The 15,047-nt window shown below is 35.2% G+C and overlaps 1 protein-coding gene across 6 annotated transcripts in view; it reads right to left on the bottom strand.

Annotated features, from left to right (window-relative positions):
• The window catches only part of LOC131068117 (receptor-like serine/threonine-protein kinase NCRK), a 51,115-nt gene extending 36,414 nt beyond the window's left edge, over positions 1-14,701 (bottom strand). The window contains exons 1-7 of one of the 6 annotated variants that reach the window (XM_058003299.2): positions 14,552-14,701; positions 14,351-14,442; positions 13,701-13,819; positions 13,295-13,334; positions 12,839-12,969; positions 7,801-7,939; positions 1,671-1,742 (exon numbers count right to left, since the gene is read on the bottom strand). In XM_058003299.2, the coding sequence (XP_057859282.2) occupies positions 1,671-1,742; positions 7,801-7,939; positions 12,839-12,926 (299 nt within the window). In that variant the 5' untranslated portion in view covers positions 12,927-12,969; positions 13,295-13,334; positions 13,701-13,819; positions 14,351-14,442; positions 14,552-14,701. The other 5 variants (XM_058003301.2, XM_058003302.2, XM_058003300.2 and 2 more) reach the window with 5 other exon arrangements.
• Positions 14,702-15,047: the final 346 nt, after the last annotated feature.

Here is a 15,047-nt window from a genome sequence, read left to right as displayed (position 1 = left end):
TTAATAATTATCCTTCATTTTTTCATTAATGTCTAACTAATTTAGTAAGGAGTAAAACTCATCTGATCTACCACTTTTGCACCTCTTCAATCCATACAATCTCTACTTCAATGTCATCTAAGAACATGTCATTTTAGGCCCAAGATCATGCTCCAATACCACTTCTTATGAAATAAATTATGCAAATGAGGAATACAATAAGAAATAAGCTGCAAGTACTTTATAATACCTGATAAATAACAAGCCACTTTGAGGGGGCAAACCTTCAAATATATCCAATGAGAGCACAATTCACATTCTAATGATGAAATAAGACTCACTACCTCCTATATATACCCTACTTATGCCTAGGATATCACCTAGGCTGACTTAGATATGACTATATAGGCCCTAGGCTGACCTAAATAACTAAATAGCAATATAATAATGATATTATGACTTAATTAGGAGTCAAGGTAGCCACAAGCCAACTACTCATAACCCTATGTATACTCCAAGATTAAGGGCATAGCGCTTCCCAAGAAGCCTGCTAGCCATTTACCCTCCTCCTATCCAGCTCTCCTCTTTAACAGTGTTTCCAAGTATAATCCTAGAACTGCTGCTGCCAGTTGAGTCTCATGGTTGTCCAGAAATCCAAACTCCTTGATTTTTGTCTCAGCATTGGGAAGGCTAAAAACAATGTAGCTGAGCTGTTGGCCTGTGAACGTGGCCTTTGAATGGCCTCCGGAACAAACATCAAAAAGTTCACAGTTTATGGAGACTAAATTTCCATTCAAGCTTTGAGAAACCAAAAAAGTATTCATTCAGTACAACTTTAGCTCTTAAATACCAAAAATTGATGTTTTGTCAGGCCTTTTAGACACGAAACATTTTAGGTAAATTCCCAGGGATGCAAACAGATATGTTCATAAAAAGGTAACAAAGGAATCAACACCCCTTGCTTCAAAGTTTAGTTTCTAGTCTCCTAGATATAACGAACATCTCCTCAAGATGAATTACTATTGTGCTTGGGTTTTGTAACTGTTCTCTATTATTTATTCTATATGAATATTTCTTTTCTGAAAAAATAAAATTGTGTGGCTGTCTATTTTGTTAGTTACTTGTCAGCTTTGGGCAGTTGTTAATAAATTGTTGCAAATCCTTGCCAGCAGTTGTGATCTAACTGGCAACTGTCAGGTACTTTCAAGAGAATTCTCTAGTCAGGGTTTGGATCTGAATTGTCCTTCCTTTTGTACACTCATTCTAATCAATAACTACATTCAATAAAGCAATAACCGTGTTGTTCATCTACAATCAATCCAGTACATAATGTTCTTAACTTCTTATTTATATATATGTGCAATTGGTAGTGTAACAATATAGCAGTAAACATACAGCAGTAGACTTTCCACTTGAAAAATTGTGAAGGAAAATGAACAGCAATATGTAGATTTCCGTACCCCTGTAGAGGTAGATTGTTCTCCTTATAGACTAACTCTTGTAATCGTCTGGTTCAATTTATAGAAACATAGTAATATGCAGATAAGAGGGGTTATCGCAAAGAAATTCCTATGATTATATTCTTATACACATGTAGATATTTCATGCTTGATATCCCAACTAAAGCCAGGAAAGAGGAGATCAGAATACAATGATATATAAAATATATTTGAATGCCTAGCATCACATACAGATCTTGAAGATAACGAAGCTGAGATAATCTTTTTGGTATATGTCCTTGAAGTTGCATGTGTGTTAGATGTCTGCATAAAACAATACATGGATATCAATATCTGCATGAGCTAAGTAAAATGAGAGGAATAGCAAGCAGTAGTGCAGCAATCCCTATAAAAGAAAATGAAAACCACCAATATAATTACAAATTAAGTAAACAGAACAAAGAAAGAGGGATCATTTCAAAGGACTTCAGATGAGATCTTATGTTTCTCTTTCTGATTTTATGGTCTAGGAACTTGAAGCCAAATGAAGAGTGACAGAAACTATAAAAGTTGAAAGAATCATCAAGAACAATGCTACAACAGCAATGAAAAGAAAAATCTCAAAAAGTAAGCCTCTCTTCATGTCAAAACTTTAAAATAAAACTTCTTCCAAAGTTAACAGATAGGATGACAAATCTGCAACGGAGTAATTCCTAATGAACTGTCAAAAACAGGGACATTGTAGCCATGCCCCATAAAACATGAACTACTTTTAGCCTGAAAAATCATACTCTTCAATCTAAAAAAGAAATACGTTAAAAATTTGTTAACTCTTCATTTCATATAGCCTACGTTAATACATATGTGCTTTCTATTCGCAGTCTATCTATTTTCTTAATATGGTATTTCAATAGATTGAGCAAGAATAAAAACTAAGACATTTTACCTACATTACCCCGAGTTTCCGGGACAGGGACGGCAGGGGACGGCGGGACACATTTCCAGGACGGCAAATTTTTTTGCCAAATTTGGGGACGGCGGGGGACGGCAAAGGGGACGGCTATATAAAATATAGGAAAAATTTAAAATATTTGAAAATTCTAAATGTTCATATGAAAACATGGATAAAGAATGCATACATACATTATATTCATATGAAAACAGTAAAACATGGATATAGCATGTGTATGACACTATGAAAAGTTGAAAACATTTTAGAATGTAAATTCTGAACATACAACATTGTTAATACTCAATAGACAATATGCAATTATGCATTCATAAATCAGAATTTCAATTCATTCACATTGTCAATATGCATATCATAATAGATATTAAAGAAATAACATACAAAATGTCAAAACAAAGAGGTTAAATTTTCCCTACTTCTATCGACGCAGTTTCCCCCCATATTTTTCAACAGGGGTTTGGGGGCAGCGCCCCTAAGGTGGGGTCAAGGGGCATCGCCCCTTGCAGGGTCAAGGAGCAGCGCCCCGCGAGGCCAAAAAAACTTATTCTTTAATAAAGGCGTTGGGTGTTATTTTTCTATTGACTCGTCGAGTTTGGCAATTTTTGGGCGATTTTCTAATCTTTGTGTCAAAATGCCCAAAGGCTACACTGCTGCCATATAGTTTCATTGTCAAAATTACGAATTAAATTGATAAATTTAAAATTTAATTAATGTTATCTTTTAATTTTTTTTATTTTTAATAACAATTTGAATTTATAAGGGGCCTATATTAGAACATTTTTTTAAAAAATTGAAAATACAACTTTTTTTATTTTTTTAATAGTTTTTAATGGCCTTACATATGGGGGACGTCTGGCCGTCCCCGGGACAAATTGGGGACGTCCCAGCCGTCCCCAGCCGTCCCCGGGATGTACGGAAGTCCCCCAGAGCTAGGGCAGGCGTCCCCCCATTTCAGGGACGTCCCCTCAAAATACAGGGCAAATTGGGGACAGGGGGAAACATCCCCTAGCTGTCCCCAAGTCCCCGAAACGTCCCCCGGATGGGGACGGGGGTTTTCAGGTTGGGAACGCGTCCCCGAGTAACTCTGCATTTTACTAGGACTATAAAGCATGTTTCATAAAGCAAGAAACGGTAATGCTAATGATGTTGTATGATTAACATATTCTGATTTTGATGCCACCAAGGAGACCATACAATGAAAAAAAGAGGAGGCCATACGATTTAAAAATTCTGCTAAAGGTTAATTTTTTGCCATAGAATATAAGGTGCATGTACTTTATAATTGGCCTTCTTATAATTTTCCCTAACATTTGATATTTAAATATTATTTTTCATCTTTTTCCTCATAATTTCATAATTATTTTCTAACTTTCTTTTTCTCTCTCTGTAATTTTTTTGTGAAGAAGTATTCATACGCTCCACATTAAATATTTTGCTCTTCATGCTCTCAGATGTATCGTCTGGAATTTTGCATGCTTTTATCAGTTGCTCTTCATTGAGAGTTGTAGCTTAGTTGACAGAAATTCCTCGTAATCCTCCATTTGCTAGTGAAATAGGGCATGGAGAGAATTTGTTTCATCTTCCAAGCATGACTATAATCCAAAATGCCTTTTTCATTCGGTTCCATTGGACCTTGACGCTCCATCCATTCTTCTCCAAAGTTTGAATCTAACAAATCCAAGGAAGTTGTTTCTTCACTGATGGCTTGGTTCTTTAAATCAATTACATATTTTTGACCTTCGTTTTCAATGGAGATTGTATTCTTTTTCCAATTGTGAGCGGCTTTGGCTACTACCAACCATCCTCTCCTAAGGAATGCATCGTACTCTTCTTGCCTGTTTTTCTCTCTAGCAACATATAAATAACTATAAAAGATCCATAGTTTTTTGTGGAGAAAGCAAGGTGGGATATAAGGACTTCCTTTGGTTTCCTTGAATGTTTGGAGTCTTCTGCTTGATTAAGGAGGATTGGGACTTTCAGCTATTGAAGCTCAAAGAAGATGCCTCACAAGTAATTGGAGTGTAAGATCAACAGATGGGGAAGCCCCATAGTAGGTGCTTGCATAGAATTGCTACTGCAAAATATAACTGAAATAAATAGGGCCTCATTTGAAGCTATATTATGTGCATGGCAATGCTAAGGCATGTACTACTTCTTTATTAGCACTACTTGAGACAACATAGGCTGCATAGCAATTACCTTTTGACTTCCTTGCTTGGCTTTTTAAAGTTCCAAGAGACACTTGAGATCCATTTCACAGCCTTTCCAGATATTCAATTCTTCACAAGGGAAGATATTGCCTTATGCCTGCATTTGAAGGCTATATGTTGACTAGGAAAGCAATGTTTTATTGGGGAAACACCTAACACTTTGAGGTGGAAAAGTAGCATCCATGCAGGATCTAAAGAGAGATCAAATGCCAGCCACTACATACTAAACAGTCTTCCAAGAGCTTTGCAAAATCATTCCTGAAGATTGTTTGATCCATAGCAATTAAGTGTGAAAGAAGCTCACTGGAAGGAATGGAAGTGGATCAATTGGAAAACCTGACAGTTTTGACACAAATTACTGTTCTAAGTTTCTAAGAAAGCTGCTCCTTTCCACTTCTCTTCTGTGGAATAAAAGATGAAAAGTTTAAGGATTAGTGTCATATGGCAGAGGCATTTTCATATCATTTGGACATCAAGGACCTACTTCAAGAATAAACTTTTGGTATGGCTAGTGCTTCATCAAGATTGTAATTATAAACTCTTCAATTTATGTGGAAGGAAGATAGCTGAGCATATCTTTTGGAGGCATATCATAACTACAGATGTTTGGACCCTGTTGCAGGCTCAGTTTGATTTGCATTTTACTTCTCCTCTCTCATGGTATGTGCTCCTCTGAGCAGACTATTGTATGATCAAGGGCAGCTGCAAAAATCATTTTTCAATAATTTGGCTAATATGCCTTAATTTTTGGTGGAAAGCAAAATGCAAAGAATATTTTCAGTAGGAATCTTCCCCACTGAGAATGAGTAAGATGAGATTTATCTAAGAAGATTTGCATGTTCTATTCAAAGCCAAGTGGAAGTGTGTTCATTGAAATATATATGCTTTGACTAGAGAGAGACAAGCTCAAGTCCTTTCTTTCCTTTCTTTTTCGGGGTTTTTTATTATCCCTATTATACTTGGGATGTAAATTAATGGTTCAATGAGATAAAATAAATGCATTTTTTTAAACAATCAGAAAATAAAAACAAATAAGGAATTAAGCCTAGAATGGGTAAAATCTTAAAAAAGAAAGTGTAAAAAAACCATATAATACAAATCAATACTATGAACAAAGCCCCTTCTCAAAATAATTTGCCAATAAAACGAAGAGAAGGGAACCAATGGAGAATAGGTTCTAGTCTACATAAAAGTTCAGAGAAAAATAAGTGTCTGCGTCCTCATCAATCATCACAAAAGTGCAAATACATGGTGGTATGATATTTTCAAAAGAAAGGCTTTTGGTAAGAGGACCCAGTTAAAAAAAGATATTCCTCCCAATGCCTCTCTTCACATCCACAACCACCATCCCCTAGACATTAAGGGAAAATTTCTAAACTGCTCCAGCAGCCTTGAGTTTTACCAAGAGGGGAACCCAGAATTTGAATCCTCTATGCTAGGTGTAAGAATAAGATATTTAAGTTGGGGATGGTCTCATGGATCTGTCATCATTTGTACTACTGAATTCAGTTAACAACATGCACTTGACATCCCCAGTGGCTGAAACAGCTTGAAAGAAGTATGATTTAGTGGTCCAAGAACTCTTTTGTATGGCTAAGAAAAACTGTAAAGCATGAAATTCCTGAAGGTTTTGAAGCCAAAATCTTTTTCAAATATGTCCTTGATACTGCATATGCAGTGTTCCACGGAAACACATTTCCCTCTCCCAAGCCCAAGTCCCCCCCTCCCCGAAACCTGTACCCGAAAATTTTTCCCTTTGTCCCCCCATCCCCGAAGCCCATCCCCAACAGCCGTGGAACAATGTGTATATGTGATAGATGCCTGCAAAGAACAAATGAATTTATGTTAGTAATCAAAGCAAATGTATAATGTATGCTGCAGATGGAGGAGCCACATGTTATGAAATTCTAAAAGTCATGGAATAAGCACATTCTAGAATTAGTGGAGGAAAAGAATTTTATCTTGTTTGTAGCTCAAAATTTGGGCTAAGAGAACACATCTAAGGTGATATTCAAGAGCACCAAATCAATATCGCCAGTTTCTTGGATTTCATACTTAGCAACTGGCCAGACAGTCCATCAAAGGACGTTTTCCCTAGGGCCCTGAAGCTAGCAGTAGAAAGCTTGACAGAATCAAAGCAGATTACAATCATGAATCTAGGGAACCAAGTCACTGCATCAAACCTTCAGCACATAAGTTTTTCAAGGGCAGAAAACAACTATGCCTCCTACAAGTTTGATGCTCTTGATACTTACTTGAACACAACATTAGTATTTCACTTTTGTTAGTTTTAATTGTGATATTTCCTCAGAAGTGATGGTTTTCATATAAAAAAATTTAATTTTTGCTTCAGAATGTCTTGCTTGAAAATTAGTGAATCTGAATCAACGACTTTAAAATCAGTAGTATATAAACAGGTGATAATATTAGTGTAGATTCCTTGTATTCTCTATTAAAATCGTGACCTTTAAAATTTCCAATACAACCCACGTTAGCAAACAAACATATTTTCTCTCTAGGAAACAGACAATTTTATAGAGTGAAAATGGCATATAAAAATTTGTTCATTATATATAGGCCATCAATCTTTAGGCTTCTTTTCTAGCCTATTACAATTCTATTGTAGCTGTAAGTACTTTAGAGTCCCATCAACCTGCTTTGATCAAACATGTGGGCATTACCTAATTTCTTTCTTTTTTACTTTTATGTAAGTCCTGCATGGTCCTCTAGGAGTGGGAGTTTTCCTAACATCTCATTTTGACCAATGAAAATAAAACATTGAACTAGGAAGACTCCAAAGCTAAGTAAAGAAATCCTCTAACAGAGCATTTTGCTTTTAATTTGGATATTGCCTAGAACCAGTTGAAAAATAAAATGTGTTGTTTCTCATTCAACTTAAAAAATTTAAAATACAGAAGAACAACAATTACCTAGAAATGTTTAATGTGAATAATCATGCATTTGATACAAAGATAAATAAGTTTGAATAGATGGAAGATCATGTAATTCAATGCTCCATAAGACTATAAATAATGGAGCATAGACCTTATACTGTACAGGCTTCAATCTAGTAATCAACATACAAATAAACATGTTGAAATGAGGGAATGAATACAAAATAATTTTACCGATTATGTCCACTAAGGTCAGTTGATTGAGATTCAAAATGGTAGTTAAACTGTAAATGATATGGAAAACTTACAAGCCAATGACAATAGTTGCACTTCCATTGTCACATATGACACCAATCCACTTATCAAGGCACGGATTACTTCCAATCCAGAGCGCTTTAAGTTGAGAACTATTTGAGAAATGTTGTCTTATTTTATACAAAGATAGTCCTGCAACATAGCAAGAGTTAAAAGATATAGGATTTCTTGAGAACGCATACAATGCAGTGTTGGAAATATTCCCAATTTTCTACAATCAAACTCATAAAATAACTGAAGTCCATTTAGCCACATGAAATGTTAAATAGTTATCAAAGTTCACATTATTGGCCACAAGTCTACTCTTGTATTTCATACTAAATTTTCAAATTATTTCAAAATTTGAATTAAAAAGGTAGAATAACTAGCTTAGTGATGGATTAAAATATATTTAGTAATTTGTGAGACCTTATTTTCTAGGGTCAGAATGTGACGTGACTAAATGCAAATATACCCAACATATTTTCAAATTTTAATAGACTAAACTATAAACTTTATTGTTGTAAAAATTTAGTCATAGAGATGATAGTACACTTAATTATCATATTTAATAATTCATGGAAAAAATGGACTTAAAGGGAAGATGAGCTATAATTTTGGCACAAAAAATGCTTGGAATCTATTACCTGGACAGAATTTACTCACTAGACCCAACTAATCATTTTTACATGATTTGGTTCCCTCTCTTTGACAATCTAAGCTTTTGATCTTTGTATTTGTTTTGTTTCGGTTTGATGTGAAAACAGTCCAAATTCCTTTAGGGTCAAAAATACAGATATTTTTCAAGTTATGGGAAGACTGGATGGCCAAATGGAATCCTGATTCCTAACTAGCATTGGAGATAAAATTCTGACCCTCGAACACCAAAAATCTCATGCAAGAATGAAAAATGGAATGTTTACACTAACATGTACGCTATTGAATGGTATTGTAAAGAACCTTTCAAGAGCATTGAGAAAAGACTAAAAATGGAAGTAAATTGAATGCTACTTGGCACCAAATCCCCTGACATAGAATGATGAGTTGAAAGGAAGGAAAGGGAGAGGAGCAAAATAAATTCAAAAAAGAGATGAAAAGGAGGAAAAAAAATTGCTGTTCAAGCGATCATTATGCTAGTAACTAATATGTGCATTGCCACTTTTCATGTGCCATTGTGTTGCTGGGCGGCCCCAATAATTTCAACAAAATGTTACTGTGGCTTTAAATTAAGTTGAAAAGGCATCAACTAACATGTTTATAGATGATTCCAAATTTAACTTTTTCATTCAAGGCAACAACCTTCTCCTTCTTAATCATTACAGTTCATTGTTTCTGACCAATGATATTGAATTGCAGATATTAATATGGGGTTTTCTCCACACAATCCAGATTCAACTCAGAATGGCATAAAAGGATTAGAGTAAAACCCGTGTTCATATTATGGACCATTTAAATCACTAGCAAAGACCATTGACATATACATAATGTAATAAATCAATGGGCATTAGGGTAATAAAAAGAAAAATAATAAGAAAATAATTAGGATTGATAAATAATCTTCTTAAAATGCATGTATTGTGAAAAAATTTATTTTTGTTTAGATTGTGGAAAGGATCATTTACATAAATCTCCTTAAATTTAGTAGTTCTATGAAATGATGGCATTCATAAAGTATATGAAAATGCCGAGGGACAATGTTATCTCTTCTATGCTTCAGTATCCCTGAGAAGTTGAAAACTATGTAGTAGACAAGGATGAAACTGATGCCAGAGCTTTTGAAGAGTGAACTGACTGAATTATGACTGTCTTAATTTATATTACTAATGCCTTGGCATGACTTGCAGTTGTAGCAAAGTACGCTTCCACTTATTCAAGGATTAAATTCTTATTGCAACTGACAATGTTATCTCGTCTATGCTTCAGTATCCCTGAGAAGCTGAAAACTATGCAGTAGACAAGGATGTAACAGATGCCACAGCTTTTGAAGAGTGAACTGACTGAATTATGACTGTTCGAATTTATATTTACTAATGCCCTGGCATGAACTGCAATTGTAGCAGAGTACGCTGCTGCTTATTCAAGAATTAAATTCTGACTGCAAACTGTTACATAACAACTTACCTTTTCTCTAGAGCAAATTTGATGTTGTCGTCAGTTAACTTATATATATTCTTACTGGTGGTATTCTTGCTTTATTACCCTATTCTGCAATCCTGCTACTTCAAAAAAATAACTCAAGTAGTCTCAAAATGAATTATTCTTCTGTTAGTTTCCATATCATGAACAGCCATTCTTACAAAATCCCATTGCTTTTCCAATTTTATCATTAATTTGAATGTCTTACCATTGTTACCCTTGTTGGTTTTGATGTGAAATCATGAACATCAATAAATCACCAACCATCCATACCTTTGACATTGAACCTGCTAGACAAGAGAGTTGTAAGTGCCACTCAGACTATCAATATCATGCTTACTCACTGCTACCATCCAATTGCTGTTTGTAGTATTGCTATTGTCAGGCATGTAATTGTAGGCCGTTGGATTTGTACAACTCTATCCATAACATGAATGTACTGGCAAGTCATCTACAGTACTGTCCTGTAAACTGCTTACAAATCACCATCCTCGTTAATGTTGTTAGTTGTACAAAAGGAAGGCCATTTGCATGTAGGCAGTCCATATGGATAATCCAGATTGTACAAACCACCCAGCTACAAGTTGGCCATAAGTTTCCCTAGTCTCCAGATTTGTACAACTTCCCAGCTACAATTTGACCATAAGTCTCCCTCGTAACTTCAATTTGTTAAATATTCAAGTTATCCTTTAAGTAGCTTTAGCAGTAGTATTCAACATACTGACTACCACTTCTCCAATACAATCCTTGTAACCTGCCAGACTTCATCTTAAAGAAATTTCTCTTCGGGAGCTCAAAATTTGTTAAGTCATATTCAGCCTGAACCAAATTGACATCAGTAGAATCACATTTATAACATTTGTAGGGCTACTTATGTAACTGTAGCCTTTTCATTCTATTAATTCACCAAATTTCTGAGTGCCATCCAGATTATGCAATACCGCTCAGGCAGGACTATAAAGCAGACCAATTGTATGCCTGAGAATTCACCACTTAAACATGTAGAGGTTCTTCTAAATGAATTTGGGAGAGCCAATGTGCAATCAAAGTATATTTACCAAGTAACACTGCAATCTTGAAAGTGAACTCTTGCATACAAATCAACTAACTATTTACCTTTCATTGGATCACAGACTTAATGATGGGATACAACAATGCTTGATGATCAACAACTGAAAGTACAATAGTGAGCAAATAACATTGGAATTTCCGCAAAACATGCACAGCATTCCCAAGCTCTTCTAGTTTTTTGTGAAATTATTCACCTCATCCTCAGACAATCTTCTGCTCACAAAATAGACATGTTGCCCCAGCTTTTTATACCTTCTTGTGCTCGTATGCACCCAATTACAAACTTGGGAAGGTCAAGACAAAGGTGAAATTAATTGTTCCACTCTATGGCATAAGCAAGGGAAGCACTGCCAACTTCAAATCATCAAAGACCAAATGTTGTTCCTTGTTCCATTCAAATGGCATACCTTTTCTGCAACAATATTAAAAAACATCTCATAAAAGTCAACGTGGCCTAAGAAAGATCTTCCTCTATGGCTCCCACTAGGAATCTCTGTATTTAAAAATTGTTCTCCAAACCATTGTTCAACCAGATATAATTAATGATGTTTTTAAGAAGTCTTAGATATGGTAAGAGTGAGAGACCATTTCATGGGATTTTCATTTAGTAGAATTTTTTTTCCTTTCAAAACTTCGAACACTTTGTAATGTTCTTGTTAATACAACTCCTGCCAATACATAGATCAAACATTGGATAACACCTTAAGATTTTCCCTATTATTCTCCATAAAATTGCAGAATATTCAAGAATCATCTCCAAGATCATTTCCACCGCTAGAAATCCATTAACACATGAAAGTTAAAGTTTAACTACAGCAAGTTCATGAAAGTATTGAAAACTAAAACCCATTTAAAAAAACAATTTGTAAACATAACATACAAGATTTATTGTTCATATGGTTAACGTCACTGTATGAGGACAGAAACTGGTACCACAAAGGTAGTGTCAGCAACTAAAACTGTGCATTGCAAATGCAGTCCATTTAACTCTGTTCCAGAAAGGCAATTGCCAGCATCTAAAACTCCATAACCTCTAGTCACTGTTTGTTGCACTAACCAGCAACTCATTTGAGTTGAATGCAACCTTTTACACTGGCATGCAAACAGGATTTATGTTATTGACCAGCTACAGACCTGATCTCTGATCCATATAAACTCCTAGTATTAGAATTAAATTTTGAAAATTTGTAACAATTTTTTTCTTAAAAAAGAAAGTATTTGGCTGAAATATCCCCAATGAAGAAAACGTGGGTCTAAAGTTCTGAAACTTAATACTAATTTCAAAGGCAATTATCTTTCTTTATTTTGAGCTGGCAGGCTCAGGTCTTACACAACAGCAAACCCATGCTTCTTATCAGGATGCCCAAGTCCAAAGCTCTGCTGCAGATAAATTTTCCCACAGAGGGTACACACTGGTTGGCAGACGACGAGCAATTCAAATGATCAGGAAAGTACTCCTAATCACATAAGGAATCGCCCCCATCCTGCAAATGGTAAAACCCCAATATCCTCTGCTCTCCCAGCAAAAGAATTAGCTCAGCATAGCTACCTAGAATTCACAAAATGAGTAAAACCATAATTGAACAAATGTAGGAGCAGATAGGTAGGCCAATAAAAGTAAGCATTGATGTGTTTCCACTTTCACATCACCATTATAACATGGCAGGAACATAATGTTTTGGAAGTGGAACGCCCATTGAAGGCTACATCAAACAATCCCCTAGTATCTAACACGGCTATTTTACATTAATCTAAAACACTGAAGTAAATCCAACCAGAGAATAAACTTGCTGCCATAACAGCAAAAGCCGGGAGAAAAACATAAAAAGTGAAAGTTCAACAAACCATCTTCAGAGAGTGTTGTCGAATAAGCATATGTGGAACATTGCAGCAGCAGAATAAATACAGCAATATATACTGTAGCACTTTCCATTTCTGCGTCTCAAAATAGGCTTCAGATAAACCCCTAGCAATGCCTGCAAACAAAAATATATAGATATATGTTCATGGCTTTCTTGATATTTACCAGGTCTCAAAAGCCAAATGATAATAGAAATGCCATTTCATCAAGTTCTGCAAATAAAGTGGGAAATTAACAACGAATGACTGTTCACGATATGCAAATTAAAGCGATATTCTTCCTCTCCGGTGTTATAGCTATTTCAGTGCAACTTATTATAACGGATTTTTCACCCTATAGGTTTTCTAGCCCCTAATTATGAAGAAAATATTCAAATTTCGCTTAATGCTTTGAAAAAATATAAGAAAGATTCAAAATCTAAAACATATTATAGCCAGTACCTTTAATCAGAGAAGCATTGCGCACATAGCAGTGCACTGCCTGAAAATGTATGAAATACGCACGTCAGTCATCAAAATCCTGAACCTTAAGTTAAAAAAATAATTTTTCAGGCCAAAAATTGTGAAGAAAAAGTTCAGCATTATTTTTGTTTTTTGAGATTAAAAAACAACAAAAATTCACAATCGTGACATTTTCTGCGCAATAACTTTAATCAGAGAATCATTGCACATACAGGCGTACCTGCAAGCTTACGAAGTAAGCATGCAAGTTCTCAAATGTCAAATTTCTAAGCATAAACTCTTTCCTCCGTTAAATTTCTTTATTCCAAACAAATATCAAACTAGAATAGACGTTCTTTTGCTTTATGCTTTCGAGAAATAAAATCGCGACCTTGCTGCTCAGTACCTTTAATCAGAGAATCTTGGCAAACGTAATCTTGTCTTAAGCTTTCAAAATAAGCATAAAGTTCTGAAAATGCCAAATATAGGAGCTGTAACATCTTTACTAATTTAAATGTCCTTGTGCTGCACATAAACATCGAAATGTAACAGAAATTTTAGTTGCATTTACAGGAAAATGAATGCACTAGTCTGAGATTTAAAGCACATAAATGAGCCACTTGAGCACTCAAAAAAGCAGAATTTCAAAGAGGATTTTACAGGAAAACAAATGCAGTATTCTAAGGCTTAAAGCACTTCAATGTTCCTCCAAATACGAGATAAAAGCAACTTGAGCACTCAGAAAAACCAAAATTTTGAAGAGAACACTTTACAGCATTCATATGTCACTGCATTTCCAAATTTTAAGCAAAAGGAAATTAACCATCTTGAATAATTAAGTATCCACATGTCATTCAGCCTGATGCGAAGCCTCCATAAATAATGCATTAAGCGCTGCTCACCGACCAAAACTTTCAGAAGATAATGACAACTTTGTCACTGTGGAGCGAAAAACTCCGCTGCTGTGTCGGCAGATTAGTAAGAGAGCGACTCTTACTATTCGAAAGTTAGATGAAAAAAAACATCCAAAGTCTGCAAAATAGAAGATTCACAAACCTCGGTAAAAATCGATAGTATAGCAAGGAAATATGTCCACTTCACATCGCGAGAAGAATATTGAAGCTTGGAAATCGGTCTCTTGATCGCATCTGTCCGCCCACAAATCATTGTCAAACGTAAGCTTCTTTGGCTGCATTAGCCTGATTTTGCCAAAAAGAAAGACAACTCGAAAACTTTTTTTAAAAAATCTAAACGCACCAGTGCATATAAATACTGAAAACGCGGCTGGCAAGCTTGAACCGAGTAAAAAGGGTCAAATCTTAAACTTTTCACAACCTTGTCTTGCAGGGAGTCGAACTGTAACCTCTGAACTCGTATAAGCGAGGTAACTGTTTAAAGGCGTTCTAAACGATGCGTTTAAGTTTTGATTATTCACTCAATCGTGATTGATGCAACTCTTGTCGGATTATTTTTAATTGTGTGATGACGTGGCTTTGCCAATGTACACGTGGAGGCCGCTGGACTGGTAAGGTAGGCACTTCAATCTAGAAAAGCTGATGTGGAATTACAGAATTCGTACCCCGTCCTTGACCGTAATACAACCTTAGCTCTATTTTTATTATTTTTATATAAAAATGTGAAGGGTTTGGTTTGATTTTTAGGTGATTTTAATGAACGATTTTTTTTGGGTACAATTTGGTATAGAAAGTTTATAAAATAGATATGTAGTCAATATATGATTTTTTTTATAATT

The sequence above is a fragment of the Cryptomeria japonica genome, chromosome 11 (genome assembly GCF_030272615.1).
Source record: "Cryptomeria japonica chromosome 11, Sugi_1.0, whole genome shotgun sequence".
In the NCBI taxonomy this organism is placed as follows: Eukaryota; Viridiplantae; Streptophyta; class Pinopsida; order Cupressales; family Cupressaceae; genus Cryptomeria; species Cryptomeria japonica.
This window is presented reverse-complemented; position numbering and strand designations above follow the sequence as displayed.